At 50.2% G+C, this 24,200-nt stretch overlaps 1 protein-coding gene across 4 annotated transcripts in view; it reads left to right on the top strand.

Moving 5' to 3' along the window:
- The window catches only part of LOC126871838 (dynein regulatory complex subunit 7-like), an 87,832-nt gene that overhangs the window by 22,338 nt on the left and 41,294 nt on the right, over positions 1-24,200 (top strand). Inside the window, exons 1-3 of one of the 4 annotated variants that reach the window (XM_050631104.1) lie at positions 15,756-16,039; positions 16,134-16,204; positions 16,538-16,672. The exons of 2 other annotated variants lie outside the window; for them this stretch is intronic. In XM_050631104.1, the coding sequence (XP_050487061.1) occupies positions 16,601-16,672 (72 nt within the window). In that variant the 5' untranslated portion in view covers positions 15,756-16,039; positions 16,134-16,204; positions 16,538-16,600. Of the gene's footprint in view, positions 1-15,755; positions 16,040-16,133; positions 16,205-16,537; positions 16,673-24,200 lie in introns of those variants that run through there. One more of the 4 variants, XM_050631102.1, reaches the window with a different exon arrangement.

Raw genomic sequence — 24,200 nt, 5'->3', positions numbered from 1 at the left:
TAGACAAAGAGAACGGCCAGAGATGCTGACAAGAAGACACCGTCAGGGGTAGGGTGGGACGAGAATGAGAGAGACGAGAGAACCATCCTCTTTAGAAGACCCTTAACCCTGCGGGTGACGGTCGAACGGTCGGTCGGTCGGTCGGTCGGACGAACGTCAGACAAAAGGGATCGGCTGGGAGTTCGGGAGGAAGCGGGGCATGGGAAGGGGGGGGGGGGGAGAGGATAACAGTGGCGCGAGACGCGAACCGAGGGGACCGGTGAGGCGCGGCGCTGCGTGGCGCGGTTCGGAGGGTGGGACGCGAGGGGGGAAAGCACAGGCCTGGCAGCAGGAAGCTCGCGATGCGTGACTCACCGAACCGACCGAATGGCATAGAACCCGCGGGTTCGCGTTCGCGTTCTATCCCCGTCCCTTTCTTTTCCCCTGGTTCGCCTCGGATCCTCTCTTTTTCCCGCCCGTTTCGTACCGTTTCTGTTCCCTCTCGCTCTATCTTCCTCTCCCCTTCGATTTCTCGACCCATCCTCTACCGATTTCCCCCTTCGCTTCGGTCACCCTCCATCTCCCTGGAAGTGGCGGCGAGGGAGAAGAAGCCCCCTCGACTCTGTGTTCCCCTTTCTCCTGACCGCCCCCTTTTCCCTCCGTAGGTCGCATGGTCCCGTGTCTCTCGGTCGTTCAGCACGCGGCTCTGGTTCCTGCCTAGCCTCTAGTACCCGCGTCGCGCGGAGCCTTTGTCCTCTGCCATCACCTCGCGTTATTTCACACTCTCTCGCGCTCACGCTCGTGTCGTTCGATCGCGCGTGTGTGCACGTCTCTCTGTGCACACGCGGTGGACCGCGGCAAGTCTCGCGTGAGAAAGAGACACGCCGCGACGAATATATCCGTGTATACGCTACTGCTGTATACTACGTACATGCGTACGTACGAGTACGTGAAACGTACATCGTAATGGCACATAGATTCGTCGCTCACGCTATATACGTATATCGCCTATCGTTAAATCCGTCGTTACTTTATTACATCTGAACGATCCGTCCGGCGATCGATCCATACAACAAATCGAGCCGTGCGCCTCTGCCCTTACGACGCGCAGACTGTGCCTGTGTCGCCTGTGTCGCCTGAATTCGCCTACGTTGGAGCGTATCCGCGATTACGCGTGCATCCAGCCGTGCGTGGCCGCTTATCCGCGTGTACGTGCGTGTACGTGTTTGAGTGCGTGCGTGCGTACAATCGGAGGGGGTAGGCCCCGTCGCTAACCGCGTCCGACCGAGGAATTAGCGAGTCGTACGGCGAAGGAGACTACCGTAAAGTCGTGGCTCGTTATGCGTCCGACAGAGCCGGCTGTCTAGCCTACTCCACCTATATCGTAGGCGCGCTCAACCTCTAGTACGGGTATATACGGGCATGGAGGCGACGCGCACGAGGCGATGGGCCAGGAATGGGTTCGAGGTTAATGCGCTCACCGGGTCTAATGACCAAGGACCGACTTTAGGGTGGGCCGGCGCGGCTCTGATGCCTCTACTGAATTTGCGGTGGAACGGCTCGCTTTACGTAATTGCTAATTAGTAATTGGTGGCGCGCCACGACACACCATATATCGAATGAAATTTTTAACGCGTCTACCCATATTTTCTACCTGCGATATCGTATCCGCGGATAATCCCCATTGATCGATACGTTACTTTTCTTTCCCCTTTTTCCTCGAATCTTATCGATAGATAGATCGCGTTCGAAATCATCGAAGCGGGCGTGAACTTCTTTCTTACGAACACGGTCTCGATGATTCAAACTGGCGCACTCGAAGATAGATACGAAAAGCGAGTGAAACGCGCAGATCCACGATGAGTTTACGAACCAACTACAACTATATTTCGCAGTTGCATTCGTATTTTTCCTAAGCTCTTCCACTTAACTAAAGAAGGCTATATACATCGTTAACAATTTTCCATTATTAACAGCCGATAATCGATCGATCGACTGTTCGTCCAAATTCAGATCTAAATTCTGATTCCTACAAAGAGAACTGAACGGGATTCCATCCGCGATGATCGTTCTTGGTCCGACATCGAGAGCCAGGAAAAACTCCGGTCTTGTATTACGTCGATTAAAATTGCCCGTAACAGGCTTTATTAGAGGCCGACAAATAGATACAGTCTGAGCGTATTAATTGACGTTAATTAAGACCGGGAGGACATTAATAGCGCACGGTTATCTTTATCGGCGCATTTCCGACGCGACGCGATGCGACGCGACGTCGCGAACCATTCTCTGGAATCCTTCCTTCGACTCCATACCGGTTCGAACCTCAACCCCGTTACTAGTTTCCAATTTACGGGATGATTTACAGTAAGGATCTCACGGACGTTAGCCCTATTCTTTTCTCACCCTTTCAATGCCCTTTCAGCATAGGATTCATCCCGAAAACCGTTGTCCGTTGTGTACAACTAAAATTCGACCCGCCTGTAAGCTACTTAAGCAAGCGCTGAGTAACCGAACAAGCACGCGGCTAATTCCGTACCGCTGAACATTAACGTAAAATATTAACGTGGAATTAAGGTTGTTAAACATGAAAATCTTTCATCATTGAAATGGTCGGATTGTCGATCGTCGTACGTATCTTTCCCAGATACGATCGCCGAAGATCGAATAAACAGATATTTCAATGTGATTGTACGTTGTATTTTTTTTATATCCGTCGTTATATAGTAAAGCGACGAAGAAAATGTTGCGTAGCTATATTGTTGCTTTATTTCCAGCTATTTTTACATTATCGATATACATCTTTGTTAGGAAGTGTTCCATAGGCTAATTACAGCGACGTATTTATCTTTAACTTTGACGGAACAAAAGTCTGGAGATTCATGGCATGGTCGCGGACACCCCAATATTTGTCATATCGAGTATGTACTACTTCAACGAGCGGTACACGCTATGCAACGCTAGATTCCCCGCTTACGTAAACACAAGGTTAGGTTGCAAAGCAGCCCTCGGCTGTACCCCCCGCCTTTGTCTATCATCGTTATTCTTCAACTATCTGCGAACACCTCGTCATTTGAAATTTAATAAAAGTCGTATAATAATAGCGACGATACGCGCAATAATAGTAACAACGAAATTAGCTGCGCAGTATCCCTATAGTCTGTACTCTATGCCGTATACAACGGACGAATCGATAATTAAGAAGCGGGCTACGATCGGTCGTGCCTGATCGGCCTCGAACACCGGCCGTGCGAGAAACTCGCGTCCTTTGCCGTTCTATGTATAAGGACACGCTCGCCGGCCTGATACGTGAACGAACGTCTAAGGCCGTGGCGTGACGCTGCGATCTTTCGCGCTTACGAAACACGCGCGCTAAAAGCGCGCCGCGATCGGTTTGCACGACGTTACGCGGCTGACGTAATTGCGCGCGCGCCCGCGCCCGCGCCAACACCAACTCGCAGCGGCATTACACACGAGTACGAGGCTTGGCTCGGCTTCTCCTCGAAAATCCTCGTATCAGCGCCGGAAGCAGCTCGAAACGACGAAATCGCCGGATGGATCGCGGTGTGGTGTGCGCGAGAGCGGATCGCGCGCAGCGATATACTACCGTGGACACACGAACACATACCGACACACGCGAGTATATACGGACCGTATATACGACGAACGCGACGGCGTTCCTTCGAGGCGAACGCGTTTCTGTGCCGCGATCTCGCTGCCAGGGCCAAGCACCCCGCTCTCGCCTGCCAGCCCACTCGCTCGCCACCGCTTTTAGGATCGAACTCCCGACTCCCGACTCCCGACGCTCTTGCTCGACACCGCGCCAAACGTTCCTAGAGAAACGTTCCTCTACTGATTTAGATCGCGAGGAGACCGTAGTTGCGGATTATCGAACGCACGCTCATTCTCTGCTTTCAGCTTTGTTACGTCTTCTTCTTTGTTTCGTTAACCGTCTCGATAGAATTGGAAACTCGTAATTCCGTAATGTTCGGTTAAATTCCAGGTAGATTAGGATTACTATTTTATCTTATACGGATAGATCGTATTTTTAGCAGGTATTTTTAGATCGAAGGTTTTCTCTCTTCTTAGTCTTGTTTCTTTTTTCGTCTTTGTTTCGTTAACCATCGCTTTCGTTCGTGTTGTTCCCAACCCCTTGCCTCGTAATATCTGTTATATTACCAATTTATATACGATATCAAACTACGCATTAGGATTTCGATGCTACGAACGATGTCCAACTGAGAGGCACTCGCGACAGCATGGAATCTATATTTTGAGAAAGGATTTTATACATGTTGGCTTATTCGAAAGGTTAAAAAAGTCGAAACTTTTGCTCTTCCGGAAAGAGGCAACGTTACGGGTTCTTCGATTTCAGGAACGACGAACGGTTAACGCTTGTTCAAGTTGCTGCGAAGAATTCGTAGAGCAACAACAACAGGTTAATGCATTTACGTAGGAGTGAGATTTCTTTATGGTCGCGATATATCGATGGGGACGATACGGAGATTGACTTATGTAGCTTGTATTCTTGATTAAAGTCGAACGGTTAGACGGGTTTCCACGGTAGCCTGGTGTAATGCGTTATATGGCGCTTCTGTATGACGTAATCGACGGGCAATGATTCGTACCTGCTATACGGGTCACTAACCCCAAACGCGCCACCAGGATACGACCCCTTCAGAATCATTCACTGGTCCCTGAAAAATTAATTTCTTTCAATACTTCTATATAGATAACGGTAGATTTCGCACTTGTTGCATAGTCTAGCCTATAACAACCAACAACCTGTATAATAGTTCGTACTTTCTTCTTATAGCCGATAAAAAGAATCGTAAAGTTCACATTCTGTCGAGTTACGCCTGAAACTTTCGATCGATATTCGTCTCGTCGAAATCTTTCGGACTGTATAATTTTAGTGACATATCGATAACGAAATAAACGCGATAAATCTGCTTTACTTCGAAGAAACCTCTTAGTCTCGGTAGACGAGCGCGGAACTCGCTAAATGTACGATGAAATTTAGCGGCATTTTACTTTAATAAAAATAGCCTTTTTATCGAGTGTATAAAGAGTTTCGTGAGTAACCGTATATACCGTAGAAGCCAGTAGCAGTTCGTTTAACCTAACCTCGAACTATTCGTGAAATTACGACCTTTAACGTCCTTGCTATATTTCTCCCCCTACACCAGGACTATATCACGTAGAACGAGCTCGAATACCAGTTCGAACCGAACCTAACCCCAAACTATTCGCGAAAGAAATGGAGATCGTGGAGGTCGCGAGGTTGGTGGATCCATTGGAGCGACTCGAGGGCTATGGTAGTCACGGTGTTCGGAAGTGGCAATCGTATTAATTCGATTCGTCCCCGTTGCGCTATCGCGGCGGTTGGCGATTGCGAGGCACGGCCGCAGGACGAGGATAAAAGATGCCCAATCACGAACACTTGCGACGGTTCGCCCTTCGCGACGTGACGTCAGAGCGGCGCAGTCGCCGACCGTGATTCGTCACGGTCTAGTTTCCCACCTCGCCGCGCTATATGTATACGAGACCAGCAGGCCGGGTTGCTTCTGCCATTCTTTCTTTCTCTCTCTTTCTCCCTCGTTTCTCTTTTACCCATCGCCACCGTCGCGTCGTTGTCGTCGTCGTCGTCGTCGTCGTCGTCGTCGTCGTTGTCGTCGTCGACGACGTCGTCGTTGCCGCTGCCGCCACCGCCACCGCCGCCAAGCCGCGGCGTTTCGTGAGTTTTGGCGCGGATGCAGCGGCCACGGACGACGGAGAATGCCTTTCTCCTTTCGGCTCCACTCACGAAGCTCGTTCGATCGAGACGCGTCCTGATTAACGAAATTAAACCTAACAGACCGGACTGATATTCGAACGGAATCGAAGATTAGCTCGGTGCCTTGATCGCACGCTCCCGGATCTGTTTTCCTATTTTTCTAGTTTTCGTTGTTAATCTTCAGTTTTACCCGATGGTTTTACGTCATTGGTTATCGCAATAGGCGAATAGATTGTTCTCGATCGAATTCGATCCGTACCGTACGATCTGTGCAATTACCGATACGATAATCTAAATCATTGTCGTATTTCTGTACTTTGATCGTTCGACGATCGTTACTCTACTCGAAATCCTAGCCAAAGTTGAATCTACTCTCGCCTCTCTCGACCTTCTTTGCACCAAGTATAAACCCCTCGGCTAATATTCCCTTGTTAAATTGACAGAAGCGAACTGGCCAACGCTCGAGCGGGTCTCGGTCGGTGAATTCGGTAGACGCGCGGTGTCGTGGCCGCGCTCGGTGGGCGTTCTCGTTTCTCGAGCGCAGAAAGGAAGCGGCTCGAGGACGGCGTACCGTCGCCACCGTCCAGAAGAAATTTTAATTCGACCGACCGTGCTCGATAACGCGTATCGAAACTCCTCGTCTCGCGTCGAACCTTTCCAACGCAACGATCTCAGCCGCCGATGCTTTCTCTCTCCGTCCCATTCTCACCAGTGTACCTCTGTCTCTATCTAGCCCTCTCTTTCCACTCGCGTCGCTGCTCTTCTTTCCCCCCTCCCCCCTGCTGATCCGGCCTCCGTCCCCCTCGTCGACGTCCTCTTTCCATCGGCAGTTTTTATCGGGCAACGAAGGCACGGTGCTCGCCTCCATTATACCCACATCCATTCTACCGTGGCCCTGCTGGAAAAATCCGGCATCGAGCCTTCTCGTCCACGGACGAACCGTTCCCCCCTCGCCCTCTTCCTGTCCCTTCGCCGGTACTTCCACGACATCCCGGTTCGCCCCTGTTCCGCGGGGATCTTTCTTTCCTTCCCCCCTCTCGCCCCCTTCGTCCTCATCCTCCTCCTCCTCGTCCACCTCGTCCGCCACCCTTCTTCTCGTTCCCTCGCTATACCCCGGTCTGCCTTCTTCTCGACCTTTTTCGAACCCTTTTGCCACGAAGCAGTACGAGCTCTCCTTCTTTTGCGCCGTCGAGAAAAGGGTCCAGGCTCCGAGACGGACTCTCTCGATTTTTAGCCTTCGTGCCGAGGCAACGGGTCCATAGGATGGAACGGAAGTCGAGCTGGACTCTCGACGGACACGCCAGGGCTGAAATCAGTACACCGGCCTGGGAAATGGGATTTATTGCGGCGACCGAATGCGCGCTCCACGCCGGTGGACGCCCTTTTCTTTCTTTTTTTTTTTTTTTTCCTCTTTCTCTCTTTCCACCGACGAAATAGCGAGTCTCTCTTTTCCTTTTCTTTCTCTGTCTTGGACTTTCGACGGCTGGTCGTCCTCTCGGTCTGTCTTTGTCCGTGACGTGACAGATAGAAATCGACGCGGTACACGACACGATGGAAAAGGTCTCGCCGCGAGCCGAGCACGCAATCGATCTATTCGTATCGGGTGAGTCAAAGGAATCTTCGAAGGACAACATGGCGACGGGTCTCGCGAAATTCGATTTTCTTGCGGACCAGAGACTACGAACGTGCGCGTGTACGGTGTATCGCGATTCCCTTTTAATACCTCGAATTAAGGCAACGAGCAACGTGCTTTCTTTATATCAGATCGTGGTTCAACGAATCGAAGTGGTCGGTGAATACGTGTATGTATGTATATATATATATAGCTTATGTGTCGCGTTGGAATCATTGCCTAGCGACACCTTCGGGCGAGTAAGTGGAATGGGAGGGGGAACGCCGAATTCCGGCAGTCGCGAAACAGCACCGAAACGAATCGGACGTATTAATGTATTCTATCTGGTTCGTTCTAAATTTGCATCATTCACCGTACTTCCGCTCACCTTTCTCTACCTTTAATAATAGCTCACGTGCTAACCTGTTAACCGAGTCGAAATTCACCTAGTCAGAAACTGATTTAATACCAAAACTAAAAATTGCCACCGGAAAGAATTTTAATTTTAATTAAATTCAATTATAATCGTTAGGAGTAGGGAAACCCGTGGTTTACAGAGAATTACACCGATTAAATCGAAATAATTCCATCTGATATTTTTCCTATCGAAACTTTCGCTTTTCCGCTACAAATTAGCTTTTATCCTCGCGACAAAAATTACTCGATCTCTCCTCGGTTCTGTACACGAACGATCGATTGTCCTCGCTGAGAGATAATTTACACGCAGCATCGAATCAAGATCGTCGTCCCTTTCTTTAGGAATACACGTGGCAATAAACGGATGCAAGCGACCGGTTTCGTCGTTGCTTAAATTTCTACGACGGCCGAAACCGTCGATCGGAAGCATATTCAGGAATCCGTTGGATGTCACGCGGCGGTGAACGATAAACTTGTTTCACCGAGCGTCTCGCATTAGGTAATACATAACTGGAATGGCGGGAGTCAGAGAGAGAGAGAGAGAGAGAGAGAAATAGCATGGTACAACGAAGAAGGGAAATCTCGTAAGGAGTGGGGCGGAAGAGGGAAGAGGAGGGAAGGAGATAGAGCGATGGAAAGAGAGAAGGAGTGAGAGAGAGAGAGAGGACATCGGTAAGGACGAAGCTGCGCCGATACACATAGGTCACATAGGCAGGTACGTGTTCATTGTCCCGTGGGTAATGGTGCTTCTTCGCGCATCTAACGTATTTGTAACGAGATAAACAATAGGCCTGACTCGATTCTGTAACAGCTGTTGAGCGTTACTCGATCGAAGAAGTTATTAGTCCGTATAGACTTATAGAGCGTTTCCATGGAACTGCTCGCGGAATTTGTTGCGATTGTCAATGATTCGTCAGTCGTCGATAAATTGTTCTAGGGGACCGTATTTTTATTCACGTTTTTCTGGGTCTTCGATTATTTCGGATTATTTAAATCTACTTAGATTTCAAATTTCAAATTTCAAATTTGTGAAATTAACTTGGATTTCTTACACTCGATATACGCGATAAGAAAGCAAGACCAACCGATGGATTAATAATTAAAAATTTACCGTTAAATTTAACGAAATTAATTCGTTGAAATTTCGCTTGACCGTAAAAAGTAACTCGAACGATATCGCGTGATCGACGGGCTGGAATTGGTAGTGAAAAATTTTGTACGAGGCATCGATCGTGGAGCGTGCGATCGACTGTGTTTCACAGCGATCCGTTGCACGACAGGGGGACAATGAAGCGGGAGCATTTTTGCCGGGCCGTATATATACTTGGGCGCGTTTCGTGGTATTTAGGTTGTTCCGCTTTTCGCTTGTCGACCGTGGAACGGTGCGCCGCGCCGCGCCGCGCCGCGCCGCGCCGCTGCTATTATCCGGGATAGCAGCCGGCAACGGAATCGATCGATCGATTCCTTCGTGCCTCGTGGTCCGAGACTTCCCACGAGAGGAGAAAGGCACCCTAACGCGCCAATATATCCCCTTGAAATTATTTCGTAATGGTCGAGGTATTAAAAGAACGGCGGGCCGCGACGCAACGCTTAATTACCATCCGCGTGGCTATGGGAAAATTATCGCCGCTAATGATGAAAGTGTTCCAGCAATTTACCGTTTTCTTTCTTACTTTTCTCTCTTCCCCCTTCCCCTCTTATAATCATTTCAGTTCTTCGCTTTTATCCCGACGAGTAGAATTTGCGAATCGACGACGAACGCGTTATTATCGGGGCAAAATAGGGAAATCAATCGATAGGTTCGTTTCACGCTGCACTTTCTATTTCAGCTGCTATCTTTATTATACATGGGACAAACGATTGTGTATACCAGCGATGATACACGATACATGTGGCATGAATTTAAAGTTACACGAAAACAACACGCTGTATCGATAGTTTGCCCGCGGATTACGGAATATTGTTTGTTAAAGGATTATGAATATGTAGATGTACGCTTGCATTTGTACGTCGTTGAATACTTTCTAGCTTCGAGCAAAATATGTACTTATCAATTATGTAGTTTAATTTGCAACGTGAACGATTAATAGCCACGAAGATCAATAATAGTATTTTACTTTAATTTGATAGATTATTCGATGTTAAAAACATCGTACGTTAATATTGCACGATATTACGTAATTTTATATTACATTGATACCATGTCCGAAAATACTATCTAATATCGAAGTTTACATTTCACGATATGCGAAGAAAATTTTTCAACGAATTCGATTATTCGCGATCTACGAAGAATCGTGAAAACCCTAACACCGGTAGACAATAAACCAAGGAACATTTTCTCTTAAAATCTCTGGCGACTAAAATTTAAGAGCGGACCGAGAGGGCAGTGGTGGAACAGCGGAAGTTGAGAACACGGTCGACGACAATGGATCACAGCGGTGGCGGCGGCGGCCAAGGCGCACCAGCGCGCGGCGTTCGCAAAACGATCAATCGGTGAGGCTCTCGCGTTCTTCGCCGAAGAAAATAGTAGCGCTCGCGGGGGAAAGAGCGAGAGAACGAGAGAAGGAAAGAGAGAGGCGGTCTAACGCCGCGATATATCCGCTCGATTTACTTTCTCGACTCCCTTCTGTCTTCCTGTCCTTCCCTCGCCGTTGCCTCCGCCACCGTCGCCACCGCACCGTTGCTGCTTTCTCGCTGCACAAAAGCCGACACGAGGGGGGAACAAAAAAAGACTCGCTCGTCCGTGCGAGCCGCGCGCGCGAATATGCACCGCGAGCGCAATTATACGACGAACACAGCCGTGAAACGCGTGTAGCAGGCGACCACGACGACGAACCGGTGTGCCGGGGCCGGGGCCGGAGCCGGGGCCGGGCGAACGAGCACAACCGAGGTAGGGAACCAACGGAAAGGGAGGAAAGAGAGGAGAGGAAAGGACAGAGGATGTAAAAAAAGAGAGAGGAAAAAAAAGAAGGTAGAATACCGTAGTTCACCTTCTTCGCGTTTTATTGCTCTCGTCTTTTGCTTCCTTTCTTCCTTCCCTTTGAGTATCTACGCGTGGATTTCACGATGCGACAGCTACCCTTTTCCTCTTCCTGTTTCCTCTTCGTCCGGTAAAATTGGACGTGGATTTATTTGGTATTGGGAATTTAGGTTCCCGATTCTGCCGTTATTTCGTACTAGGGATTGCGTTTAATCGTACGTATATGCATGTACGTATAACTAGAATTTTCCGATAAATAATGATCACAGTGGGGGTTAATCGTAACAGGACTGATCGCGGACGCGTATGCAAGAGAGCATGTAATAACTGTTTCTACATCGTAAATCTTTCGATCGCCAAAACTTAGTAAACGATCCAATACCGACTGACTAAAACAGTTTCCCTCGTTATCTCCAACTTTCCACCATTTTTCATCCACATCTTGAATTTTACAGCGACAAAATGCTCCTCGTTTCTGGGCGATAAATTCGTCGACCCGCTTCCATTCTCTTCCTTATTTCCAATTTTTTCCAAAAAGAAAAAAAAGAAAAAAAAGAAAAAAAAAACTCCTCTTCATTAATCATCCCCTTTTAGATAGCTGCTCATTTTCGAATCATTCCGATTCCCCAATTAACTCTATTTATACAAACTTTACAACGCATCAACCTCAAAGGAACTCTCGCTTCGCCGTACACACACGTGTATATACGTAGCCGTGCAGGCCGATCGTTCGCGATCGTCGCTCGACTTTCCCTTATAAACCATTTACGAGCGGACGAGGCGGCACGTAATTACGTAACGAACGCACCCCAAGACACCGGTAAATTACCGGGAACGCAGCGAGGCGACGGCAGAAAGGAGAAATAAGAAAGCCGAGGGAAGGACACGCGCCACCCTTCCGCCTGCGACCCCACGACTCGCTGTCGCCCCCATGACCCCCTCCTTCCTTCCCCTGGACGTTTCGTGGCCACGGCGCTCTCCAACCCTCTCCTTGCTTCATACCGCGCACCGCGTAGCAGCGTTGGCAGTCCTCGCGAAATTTGTCCGTTTGCAGCGCGACTGAATTTAGGGTGGTACACGGCGGACTAATAACAAAGGGGCTGCGCGAGAGAGAAAGGGGGCAGAATGTTTCGCGTTTGAACGACTCGGTCAGAGGGCCGTGCGACTCTACCAGGCAAGGACAGACGAGGCCCGGAAACACCGACGATCTCTCTTTTCCTTTCGCCTTTTAGTTTCTCCGTTTTACCGTTCTCTTCCTTCCTTCGTTCCTTTTTCTTTCTTTATTCCTGTCTTTCCTCGCCACGTTCTTTTTCTTCTCCCTTCGTGCTCGGTTCTCGTGAAAAGAAGCGAAACAACGACACCGGCGAGGATAAAGATAGACGGAGCGGCGAAACTGTCAGAGTAAGAGAGACAGCTGGAGTTGACGGTGTATAGAGAGGATGAGGACGACACAGGGGGTGACGGTTTAGGGTTGAGGGCAGGGGGAGAAGGAGAAGGTGGACGAGGGAAGGCGGTGACCCGCGGTGCCTGTCTGCCGCGCTGGCCGCGTTTCAGACCCGCAGAGCTCTCCTCTAGCGTGCCGCGTTATAGCCACGCCGCGCCGTTCCTCCTCTATCCTTCTCTGCCTCTCTCTCTCTCTCTCTCTCACTCTCTCTCTCTCTCTCTCGCTCGCTCGCTCGCTCGCTATTTCCCTCTGGATTCTCTCGGTGTCCGTAGCGAGTCTCACTGACGAAGCGCGTGTGTTTCGCCCAATAGGGTTGCGCGAACGGAGATAGAACGAAGATATCAAGGTGAAAGAGAAGGATGGACTGGAAGGAAACAAAGAATTATATATTATAAGGAAGGAAATCGGAGGTCGTAGCCTCTAGTTTCTATTCGATCACGAGTCGTCCACGATTCGGTTCGTAGCGTACATATAGAAACGGCTCGACGACCAAACAGGGTGAACGGCGCGAGACGGTCGCGACGCTTCTCCGCTCTGCTCTGTACCGTTGGCACGTCGCGTCGCGAGGCAGAGCGGAGGAGGACGCGTAGCGGCTACCATCGCAGAAGAAAACGGTACGAAGAGAGAAGAAGGCACGAACATGGAGAAAGAGAAAGAGAAAATGAGAAAGGGGGACGAGGCGAAGTGAAAGAAGTAGGAGAAGAAGAAGAAGGAGAAGAGGAGGAAGAAGAGGAAGAAGGAGAAGGAGGAAGAGAAGGAGGATAAGAATAAGAAGAGGAAGAGAGGCAGAAAGGTTATGGCGCGAGGGAGAATCGGTACGACTGTACGACGAAGCAGGGTGGCGGTGGAGGAGGAGGAGGAGGAGGAGGAGGAGGAGGAGGATGAGGCGGTGGAAGAGGAGCATAGGAGAGCGAGCAGTGGAGAGAGGACGGAGGTGGAAGAGGGTGAGCCGCAGCAACGGGCGACTGCGGCTCTGCGAGAGAGTAGAGTAGAGAGCAAGAGCGAGAGGAGTGGCGCGACGCGGACTGGCGAAGCGAAGGGGAGAGAAAGCGGGCGGGCAGGGGGTCGCGCGGCGGGGGAGACGTAGCAGGGAGGACGGAGGTAATTTGAGCGTCACACGCCGAGCGAGCGAGCGGCAACGAACGAACGCCAGGCAACGTCTATGTGCTACATAAAGAGGCTCCCCCTATCCTCCCCCTTATGTATCCAACCCATCGCGAACCTACGATGCGACGCGACCCATGTACAACGCGTCCCAAAAGTCCCGTGTTGCCTGCCTCTGCTCGCCTGCCTGCCTGCCTGCCTGCCTGCCTGCTGGCTCTGCCTGCTTCTGCCTGGCTGGCTGGCTGACTAGTGGCTGCCTTTGCCTGTCTCTCTGCCTGGCTGCCTGCTGCCGCTGCCGCTAGTAGCCTGGCCCCGCTTCGTAACCCGATGTGTCCCAGAGAGAGAACCGCGCTCTGTTCTGTGCCGGGATATATAGCGTATATGAGAGACCGCGGGCGCTGGGCAAGCACTAGCTGGGAAATGGTTTTAACCTGGGTTATCGAGGGACGACGACGACGACGACGACGACGACGACGACGACGACGACGACGACGACGACGACGATGACGACGGCGACGGCGGCAAAGACGGCGACGACGACGACGACGACGACGACGACGACTACCATGACATCGTCAATTACGACGACGTTGGTACGAAAGTAGGGTGTGCAGAAAGGAAGGAAGGAAGCACGGAAGAAGGAGAGTAAAGAGGGAAGAAAGCTGCGAAATTTTTCAGCAACGAGCTACGCGCTAGAGCCGACACCGGAGGCAAGCGTGTTCCTTCGTGCGATGCCATAGGTGAAAATCTCCCGCCCAAAGGGAACGACCGCGTGGGTGTGGTTTTTGGCGGCAAAGCTTCCTCTCCTTCGAGGGTGAAACGAGAATTCTCGCGGCACGCTATACATACTTACGTGTACCGCCGTCGCTACACTACATACGATATATACTTTATACATACGTATATACCTCGGTCGACGATTCGTATTCGCCGCCAAAGCCTTCGCTACTGTATTTTCGATGAGGACGCCAGCGGACGCTTGTTTTCCGACCACCCTTCCTCTCCCCCTTTCTCATCCTTTTCCATCCCCGAGTTTCACCCCGTTTCTTCTCCTGCACACAGCCTGGTTTACCGCCTTTGTTCGTCCTACAGGATTTTTCCCCCGAGTCGGAAGCGTTCGCGCGTCAGCTGGTCGGTCGATATCGATCCATCTTACCCCAGGATCGATCTTTCGAACCCTTCTCAATGCGCGTACAACCCGTCGTCACCCTAATCGAGATCGGTTTCTATTCGAGGCAAACCGGCTCCAAGTATTTCTAGAACGATCCCCGGCGAGTCGATCGCCATTCAAAATTTCTGCGGGGCCAACTATTTTAGGTCACGGTATTTCGACGATTCCGCCTCGATGGAACGCTCTCTTAGACTCCGAAAGAATGGACCCAGAGAGTCGTTCGAACGCTTCATTCTGGTATCTTAGTTTCGAACTTTTATATTATACCTTGAATATCGACATGTGTATTGGTGTTACAGAGCAAAGTACGCGCGGTGAATTAGCGTTGAATGCGTTTGTTGTGCAATTCGCTCGGTTAGCGTTCTTTCTGGCCGTTTTTCGATAAACCGGGTTACGTCGTTTCTCGATACGACGGTTATTTTTTAGAATATGAGGTAACTAGGGGGAATTCGATCAGCAGTGATCGAATACGCGCGCAATCGTAGGTAGCATTCGTACGTTCGCTATCTTCTTCCAGATATCGGTATCAGTTAACTGTTAAGGTTACCTTAACCCCAAGTTTCTCGGGAAACCTTGTAAAGTCAACCGTTCAATTGGATACTTTCCACCGTACGTGTATTTGCTTTAGATATTAGACCGTCTGCGAGTGTCATGAATCTCACCCTAGCATATAAGAGTTACGTGCTCGCATAACCTATATAAACATATATAACATATGTGTACATGTATATGTATAATAATTTTACTCTTACGTGCAACAAACACGCAACAATAGTATGACGTAATACGACAGTAATACATCATCATTACTATATTAACAGAAATATAAATAATATCGTATAATAGAAACGATAATACCAGCATAAACCTACATTTTGCCCTACGAAGAGACTAAAAAATCGTATCGCAGATGTTCCCGGAGACGCGAAACGTTCAAATTGCTTTTTGAATAGCAGAACGAAGCGGCGGCGACTCCAGCTCGGAAACGTGATTTACGATCGAACTGGCAGAATGATAATTTGTTTACCGAGCAAACCCGCGAAAGGGGTTTCTCCCACTCTTCCATATTCTCCACGCTTTCTCCGTCGTTGGTCGGTCGCGGTACACGACGCGGGACACGAGTCGGACGAGTTTCCATGGCTCGATCGCGCTACACGGTCCTCGCCGTTTCGCTTCTGTTATTGTTATAAAACTTGACCGGGCGACGTCGTTTCCGTTGCGTGCGCGCGCATACAATCGCGTTGCGATCACGGCCGAAACGGCTGTCGCGAGTCACGCGCGATTAATCTCGAACCGTTGCCATCGATCTCGCGATTGCGTCGATCTTTAGTCTTTTCGTAGGCGCTAGATTAGTTTAGGCCGTTCGAACAAAGTCTTCGTATTTACACTCGCGGATAATTTTAGTATAAAGTCTATTTGCGTATCGTAGCCTTTCGTACATTACGTGCTGTATACGAATTGCTGTAAATGTGTTTCCAAGTGTTTGTATTCATTTACGAAGTAGCTGGGTCCTATATACTTATGTAAATACGTGCGTATTATGTAAACATAGAACGGTATGTCGATTCTTTTGCCTCTGACGTAAGATTTACCGATGCATTGAGAAAGAACGATGCAACATTTTATTAGAAAAATTTCTGTATTTTTTAGATATCGTACTTGGAAGAAATTCTAACCTCGAACGCGTATTTTGTTTCGAAACGACCACCCGCCGATTTTAAGTAAGTAGAAAATATTCCGACTTCTGACCTCGAATAAGCGATATCGGCGGAAAGAATCGTTTGTGTACAAAACTAAACGGTGCGAATCGATCTACGGCGTACAGAGAATGTCGGCACGATTATAGAATATCTTTCTTAGCCATTTTTTTTTTTTTTTTTTTTTCGACAATGGTGTCTTTCTTCCACTTTTGTACCTTTTAATTCTTTTAATTTCTGTCTATCTCGTGGCACGGTACGACGATTTAGATCGATTCGTACGTGGAAATGACATTGTAGTTCGTAGATGGAAATGAGAGGTTATGTTCGAGGTTTGATTAAATGTTGTTTGTTTAGGCTGGAAATTGCAGGGTCGTCGGTAGGTGTACGAACTCGTGTGATATAACTTCTGGTTTTATTATGCTCACGACCTTGAACGACCTTGCGCGATGGACCCATATATCACGCTACTCGCTGCAACTCGGGAACAAGGTCAGAGCACGTACATTTCCAGCAACTTCTTTCATCCCTTTCGCTTTCCGCGGCCGATGGTCGTACATTGTGAAACATCCTGCCTATCGACCATATTATTCCGAATCGAGCAGTCGTACTCGTGCTATCGTTGTTGGTTAACCTCTAAGAATTTTCGCGATCGATCTTTTTTTTTCGTTTCTCTCTTTTCTTTTTTTAAGAGAAAAATATCTAAGACGTTTATGGTTTAAATAAGTAACGTAACTCGTTAGATTATGTTATCGGTCTTAAAACCCTAAAACTAACCATACCAATTAAGAACAGGTAACTAGGTTCAATAATCAGCGAAAAGAAAGACGTTAGAAAAAATTACTTAATTTCGATTCCGCCAAATTCGAGATAAACCATTTTCGAAAGTAAACGGAAGAAAGGCACGAACGAACCATTTAATCTCGATTTTTATAACGTACTAACGTTCTAGCGATTTTTCGAGCGTAATTGTACACGTACGATAGAAAAAGGAAAGAAAAAGGAAAGAAAAAGGAAGGTGAAAGAAGAACCCGATCATAAAGCACAGGAGTCGAATTTTCAAAGCAAACGATATCTCTCGCAGCCCTCGATCGTTCTTGCAAATTTCCAAACATTCCCTCCGTTCCCATTTCCAGCCGTAGTCGGCAAAAGAGGGAAATGGGGAAAAAGGAGGAAAGCGTTGCTCGATATCGGTCGCGACCGACACGAAAATCCGGATTGGTCGTTGGGACTGGCGATCGCGTAATGGGCGCGGGAGCAACGATAATGGAAAGCGTCTTTCGAAACTTCCTATCGGCCTGTGACGTCGTCGTTGCACATCCTGTGCAAGTACGTTGATACACGCGCGGCACCGTATTGCGCCGGAACGAGCCGAGGGTGGACGCGTAAAACCGTGTCCCTAAAACACACTCGTACGTGCTTCTTTTCTGCCGTATGCGCGTACGTGTACGTTTATCGTCGAGAAGTAAATACGAAAGCCCGTTTAGGTTTATCGACGTGTACGACGAAAAAGACGCGAAGCATTATCGTGGACGCGAAAAAGCATAAGAAACAGGCGAACGAAGAAGCCGATGGAACGGAGAATCGCGTCAAAGAATCGATTTACCACGGTACACGCAAACTCGAAACGTTAGCCCGTATACAGCAGCCAGGTGGCCGTTGGTTCGGCGAACGAAAGAATCGACGACTTTGTTCAGGCTCTCCGAGGAAGATTAATATCCGTCGTTAAACGGCGCGGCGTGGAGTCGATGGCGGTGGCGGTGGCGGTGGCGGTACACCGTTACCGTTCGATCGGGCACGCGCTCACTCGCGGCGAGTCGCGGCTGTTCGACAGCTCCGAGCAACAATTTAATCAACGTACCAATTTCATCAACCCTACAGCGATATCGCGGCAAGGACTCGAGGAATGCCACATACGTCGACGAGGGTGAAAACGGCGAACCGATCGAGTACGGCGAAGGGAGAGGGTGGAGGTGGGTGCGGGTGGCTGTAAACGCGGGTGGATGGATGGGTGACGCCACAACAATTTCGTTAATGCTCGTCTCCGCCATTCTCCTCCCAACCATCGAGCGATTCTTTATCACGTGTGTAACCCAAGCGCCGCGGATCCACTCTATCTCCTCGAATATGGCAGCGAGCCTTTTGGAACGCGGTGTACATCGGTGTACGTTGCACGGTACATATGTCGCGCCTGCATCATCCATATGCGTATCTATACGTGTACAGGCGTCCCTCTCGCGAGTACTCTTACTCGGACATTCCGATCGTTTTCAAGTAATAGCGAATTTGATACATTAATAGCAAGTCGATGCGTTCGCTGATACGGACGCGTACGTCGCTGCCAATTATCGTGAAACGTTTCGTTCTTTCAAGGAGCTTGCAACGGGTCAAGGCGGATACATATGTATAAGTAAAACAAGTCGGAGGATAATCGCCAGGATAATTCGCCGTTCCGTTCCTTCTTCGTTGTTTCGCGAAACGCAGCGAGCTCGAACATTTTCGGGTAGAATTACTTAAAGATCGGCGAAAAGTTGAGAGAAAACGCGTACAAGCCAGCCAAGTAGATTTATTTCTCATCGATGTTCGTAACTCGGTCGATAAGAGCGTATCGAGATCGAAACGCCGACAGAAACTGGCGGAAACAAAGAAAAAGAGTTTCTCGAAAGGAAATAAGAATCTACCGAGCGATATATTATCTGAAAAATTCGAGACACGCGTTTGGAACACGCTGTACAACGATCTTTATTAAAGCTTGTCCGCTTGGCTAAAGGGGATGGCAGATTTAAACGTTCGCGCGGACCGAGCAGCCGTCGTATTCTATGACCGTGTTTATATCATTTCGTGTCCCTTCGACGACTGAAACTTGAAAAAGAAGTTACAGTCAAACGACTAGGCTGCCGACTCTTTTTCCTCCAGTTTCTATTACTCGCAGTCCCGTGAAACTTTTCCTTCCCATTCTGCTTCTCCGCAGAATGGTTCGAACGCCTCGTTTCGAAAAAGATAAACGCATCAGCCGGTTGTTCCGTTCCCTCCACTCGCGAAATTTACGACGAACCACGCACGTGCCCCGTCGATCGTAGTACCGATCAGATCGGCAAACTTTCGAGATTCTGTCGACTCTGTCGCTTTTCTCGTCTGATTCGATCCGCGTGCAAAGATTTTTGAAGTACCAAGACAAGGATTTTCAGATATTTTCCCAGTGCTTTTGCACGGTTCGACCCTCCGAAAAAAGATCTACTCGAGTCGTCGAGTTTCGCGTTTCGTTGTACTTTACTTTTTAAGAGGTGTCGAGGTGTTGAAAGGATACGCTTCTGTCCAAGCGAAACCACCGTAAACCCGACGAATCTCCTGGCAATCTACGATTCGTAAAATTCGCCAACTCGGACATATCTCGATTTCCATCGATCGAAACGTATACTTGGCGTGGACTCGTCTACGAGTAAGGAGAACGTCGACCAACGACGCGCATTCGCGATTCGCCAGATTCGCGAACAAGAGTCGTATGCCGCGAATATACCGCCGGATTACATAAATGCGGCGCGTTTATTCAAAGAGGATCAATCGTCCGGATAATCCGGCATCCGTTGAAACTTCCGGCAAAGTTTCCGCGAATCCGTAGCCACGTACGGAACAAGAGCGGAGAGAGAGAGAGAGAGAGAGAGAGAGAGAGAGAGCGCGAAAGAGCGAGGGGATGGAGAGCTCATGAATGAACGAGGACGCGGCAAGTTTCCAGCGTGCTGGAAACAACGTGTACCAGGGATCCATTTCTTAGCGCGACAACGGGAACGATCGCACGACCGTTCTGAAAGTTTCAAAGGTCGAAACTCGCTGGTAATAGCGGCCAGGCGCGTGTATATACACGCTTGGAAAAATTGAAACGTTCGCGCGATTCACGGAACGTTCCGTCCGTTCGGCAAATTATTTATCGCGTACGTCTCCCCATCTACGGCAAGCCTACGTATCGCGTTTCGTAACCGGCTAAAGGCGCTCGAAGCTTATTCCCGGGGTTGGACGGAGGTCAGGTGACCGAGGCTCGACGTATCTCGGTGTTCGATCGGTGGTTAGATCGAGGCTAGAGAAGTAGTTTTTGGGTGTCGCGGACTACGAAACGCCGATTACGAAATACGCCTATTTGCGGTTTCATTGGAACGCGATCGTACGCTTTACGCGATCCAACGTCGTCGCCGCGACGTCGTCTCTCGATAACGATACTCCGCCCCCCCCCCTCCCCGTCTCCTTGCAAAAAAGGAAAAAAAAAAGAAAAGAAAAGAAGAGAAGAAGAGAAACGGCAAAAAGGAGGAGAAAGGAGAAGAAACCGAAGCTGGAATAACCCGGTGAATCTTGCGGATAGAAATTCCTCTTTCCGAAGAGAACCAGCGAGTCGTACGCGCGGGGTTCGCGTGACACTGGGTTTCTCTGGGTCGGACTTTCAGCCGAAGATGCCAACATCCTGCCGGTCGGTGAGGGGTATAAGGACGAATCACGGATCGCTTGTCGGTATTCGTGGCGCGGCGCACAAAGAGGATAGAAGGTTGATGGAAAGGTCGAGCGAGCCGGAGCACGATGTCGAGGATAGAGGGGTGGAGGAGGGGGTGGCGGGGGAAGGAGGAGGGCGGTCGAGGCGGAGGGTCGCGCGATTAATTCGCAGAACGACGAAGGATATTCCCGCGGCTGGCCCCATATAAGCCCTCCTCCCTGGTCTTCTCCCCTTTGCCTTCCCTTCTCCTGTCGCCCATCCTACCGCCTGTCTATTTCTCTCCCACCTACCCTCCCTGCCTGCCACCCTCTCGTTCTCTCTCCCTCGCCGTGTGCCGTGTCCGCGGCATTAGGCGTCGATCTACCGAGATACGGAGATCGAGGCAGCGGTGGTGCGCCTCTGGCCTCGTCGATGCCAGGCACGTCTGCCTTTTGGGGCGCTTCTCCTCCTTCTCCTCCTCCTCCTCCTCCTCCTCCTCCTCCTCCTCCTCCTCCTCCTTCGCCTTCTCCCATCTATATGTGTACCCATGTACAGCCACATGACGGAGCAACGTGTGCATATACATACGCGTCGGTATATAACGCGCGTATACTGTGTATGCTATGTGTACACACATACACGCATACACGTGTATGGCGTGTGTGTGCACAGTGTATACGTATAGACGTAGATTTGGCCGAGAACGGAGAGCACATACTCGCACCCTCGTTGGTCCGCGTTTCGCGCGTGTGCGCGTGTTCCTCGATATGTCTCCCCTGTGGCGCGGCACGTATATCCCCGTGTACGTGTGTATCCAACACCGATATACCGCCTGGTATATGCGAGAGTGCATCTACGGATCCGCGGGGATCGGCACATAGTCGCGTACACGCGAGAACGTTTATGTAGCGCGGCTGTGGGACGCGCGAGAGCTACCTAAACCGACCGTGCCGCGGAATACGTTCCTTCGCGTGTAGACCTTCTATTATGTATATACATCGGTGTGTATACGTGTGTACACGTATACGCCGATGTGTAGGTGCGTGTGTATATGCTTATATACCGTGCCGCGCCGCGTGGTATGTTATATAAGGGGCAGAGGGACGGAGAGGGAGGAATAGGGTGGAAGAGAGTGGCGAAGAGGGAGGCGAAAGGGGAAACAGCGGGGCGCGGTGCCATGCGGCTTTATGTAGCAGCGGTGTGGAACACACGAGGACGGTCGTCCACGTCCGTCGGTCGGTCGGTCGGTCGGTCGGTCGGTCGGTTGGTCGGTCGGTCGTCGGTTGGGTCGGTCGGTTGGTTCAGCTCGGTGTACATATAGCGTTGGCCCCATGTAACACCAGGGGGGTACTAGGGTAGGACCGCGAAGCTGTCGGCCGTCCTCGTCGAACCAGTCCCACTTACCTGTAAGTCGGTCTCTGTCTGACCGTTCGTCGTCTCGGTCGGTCGCGCGCTCGCGTGTGAGTGAGCACGCTACGGGCTTCCGCGAACCGGGGTCACTTATGTATATAGGAGAAGCCGAGTCTCCACGGCTCTCTCTGTGCCACTACCGCTGTGCTGCCTCGCGAACCTCGCCTGCACACCAGATCCATAGTTAATTACCGGCCTAATCTCTATTCGCGATTGCCCGAAACCGCTCGTAAATCCGTATCGGTGTGTGCGTGCGAAGCGCCACCGTCCAACGGTCCGCCTCTTCCTCTTCCTCTTCCTCCTCCTCCTCCTCCTCCTCCTCCTCCTCCTCCTCCTCCTCCTCCTCCTCTCACCGTCCACCGTCGGAAGATGGAAGCGAGCAATTCCTTCCTTTCTCCCCCGCCGTTCGTCTCCTTTGCTCGCGATCCTACGTTCTTATCGTTCCTTCTCTTTATTCCTTTGTCTCTTACGTAATCTTTCGTCGCCCTCTCTCGCGCTGGCTGTCGTTCTTCGTGACCGTATTCGTAGCTCGGCCGCGACCGCGACCGACATCGCCACGCGCGTAAACATAGCGCGTCCAAATGTATCTGTCGCGTTCGCTCGACGTCGTCGTAATCGCGTTCGTACGGCTGTGTCGTTCGTGCGTTCCACCGCGTGCTCGTGGAGACGCGTACGGAACGGCGTGTACGCGCTCTAGCTGGAAGAGGAAGGATGGAACGAGCAGCGAACGAAAAAGGGTGAAAGGCAAATGAAAAGAGGAGGAAAGGGAGGGAAGGTGGGAGAGGTCTGGCGAGAACGCGTACGCGGCAGAATCGATCCCCACGATCGATCGCACCGATATACGTATACCGTTAAGAGAGAATCGACGAGATCGGCGTGTTCCGGGCTCGACCCGGCGCGCTTCCGGTCACGAGGAGCGAACCACGTTCACCGAGGAAGCGGCCTCTACGCTCCTCTCTCTCTCTCTCTCTCTTTCTCTCTCCCTCTCCCTCTGCCTCCCTCTCTCTCTCTCTCTCTCTCTCTCTCTACACCTCTCGCTCCGCGCCTTTCCTTCTCTTCCGTTTCGCTGAACGTGTCGTCTCGCGTCCGCTGACTGGCTCTCGCTCGCCGCGGCCGGTCGGTCAGCTTCGTCTCCACGTTCCTTTCGACGAACGATTCCGTGCGAAAACGCGACCGACCAGCCGCGACAGGCTGCCCTCCGGCTTCGATGGCTTCGTTTCTCCGCTACAACAGCCACGGCTCGGTGCTACGTTTCACGGAAACGGCGAGTACGGTAGCGTCGCGTTAACCCACCGGCATTTTGTTTCGCTCTAAAATTCTTTTACGTTCGATGCTCGTAATTTCATCGATCTCCTTTTGCGTGGATCCCCTGCTGTTGCATATATCGATATATATATATATATATATATATATATATATATATATATATATATATATATATATATATATGGCACGATCGTAAACGCGATCATCGAGAAACGAGTCATTGACGTAGCCGCGTTTTTCCATTCTCGAATCTCGATGTTCCGCTTAGAATCTCTCGGAAAGCTCATGTGCAAATTTGTCGTTGCTTCGGTACGACGTGGAAGGGGGCTGAGGAAGGACAAGGACTGTTTCTTACGCGTAATCGAGCGAATAATCGTGGCCAGTTAACGAAACGCGCTACCGTAACAGGAATTCTCTTGGAAATTCGGTGCAGAACGGCGTAGCGACCGCCTTTCTCGTCTCGTGGATGGATCAAAGAGGAAACCGGTGGTCGCGTCGCGTCGGTCGGGGCCCGCGAGCCGCGACGATCGCCGCGTTCCTCTTCGCTCGATCGATTATCGAGCTGTCTCGTTGCAGGGGACCAGTTTCGAGAGCAGGAAGAGTTGTACGTACGTACGTAGGTCTTCCTGTTGGGTCGTGTCGCGTACAATGGTTTATTGGACGCGTGCTTTTTCACGCAGGACTCGAGTTAGGTGTCGCTGCGCTCCTTCAAACGCGCAGTCCGCGTTACGTTCGTACACCCTCGCGTTAATTATCCGCCCTATCGTCTAACAGAGACAACGCGTACTCGGAATTATTTCGTTCGATCGTTCGACAACGACGCTCGAAGAAGGCAAGATTGGTCGGTGAATAATTAGAGACAGATTCGTTTGCACGCTTAATCAAATT

This window comes from Bombus huntii, chromosome 12 (assembly GCF_024542735.1).
Source record: "Bombus huntii isolate Logan2020A chromosome 12, iyBomHunt1.1, whole genome shotgun sequence".
Taxonomy (NCBI): Eukaryota; Metazoa; Arthropoda; class Insecta; order Hymenoptera; family Apidae; genus Bombus; species Bombus huntii.
Note: the sequence above shows the minus strand (reverse complement) of the source record. Positions and strands in the feature narration are given on the sequence as shown.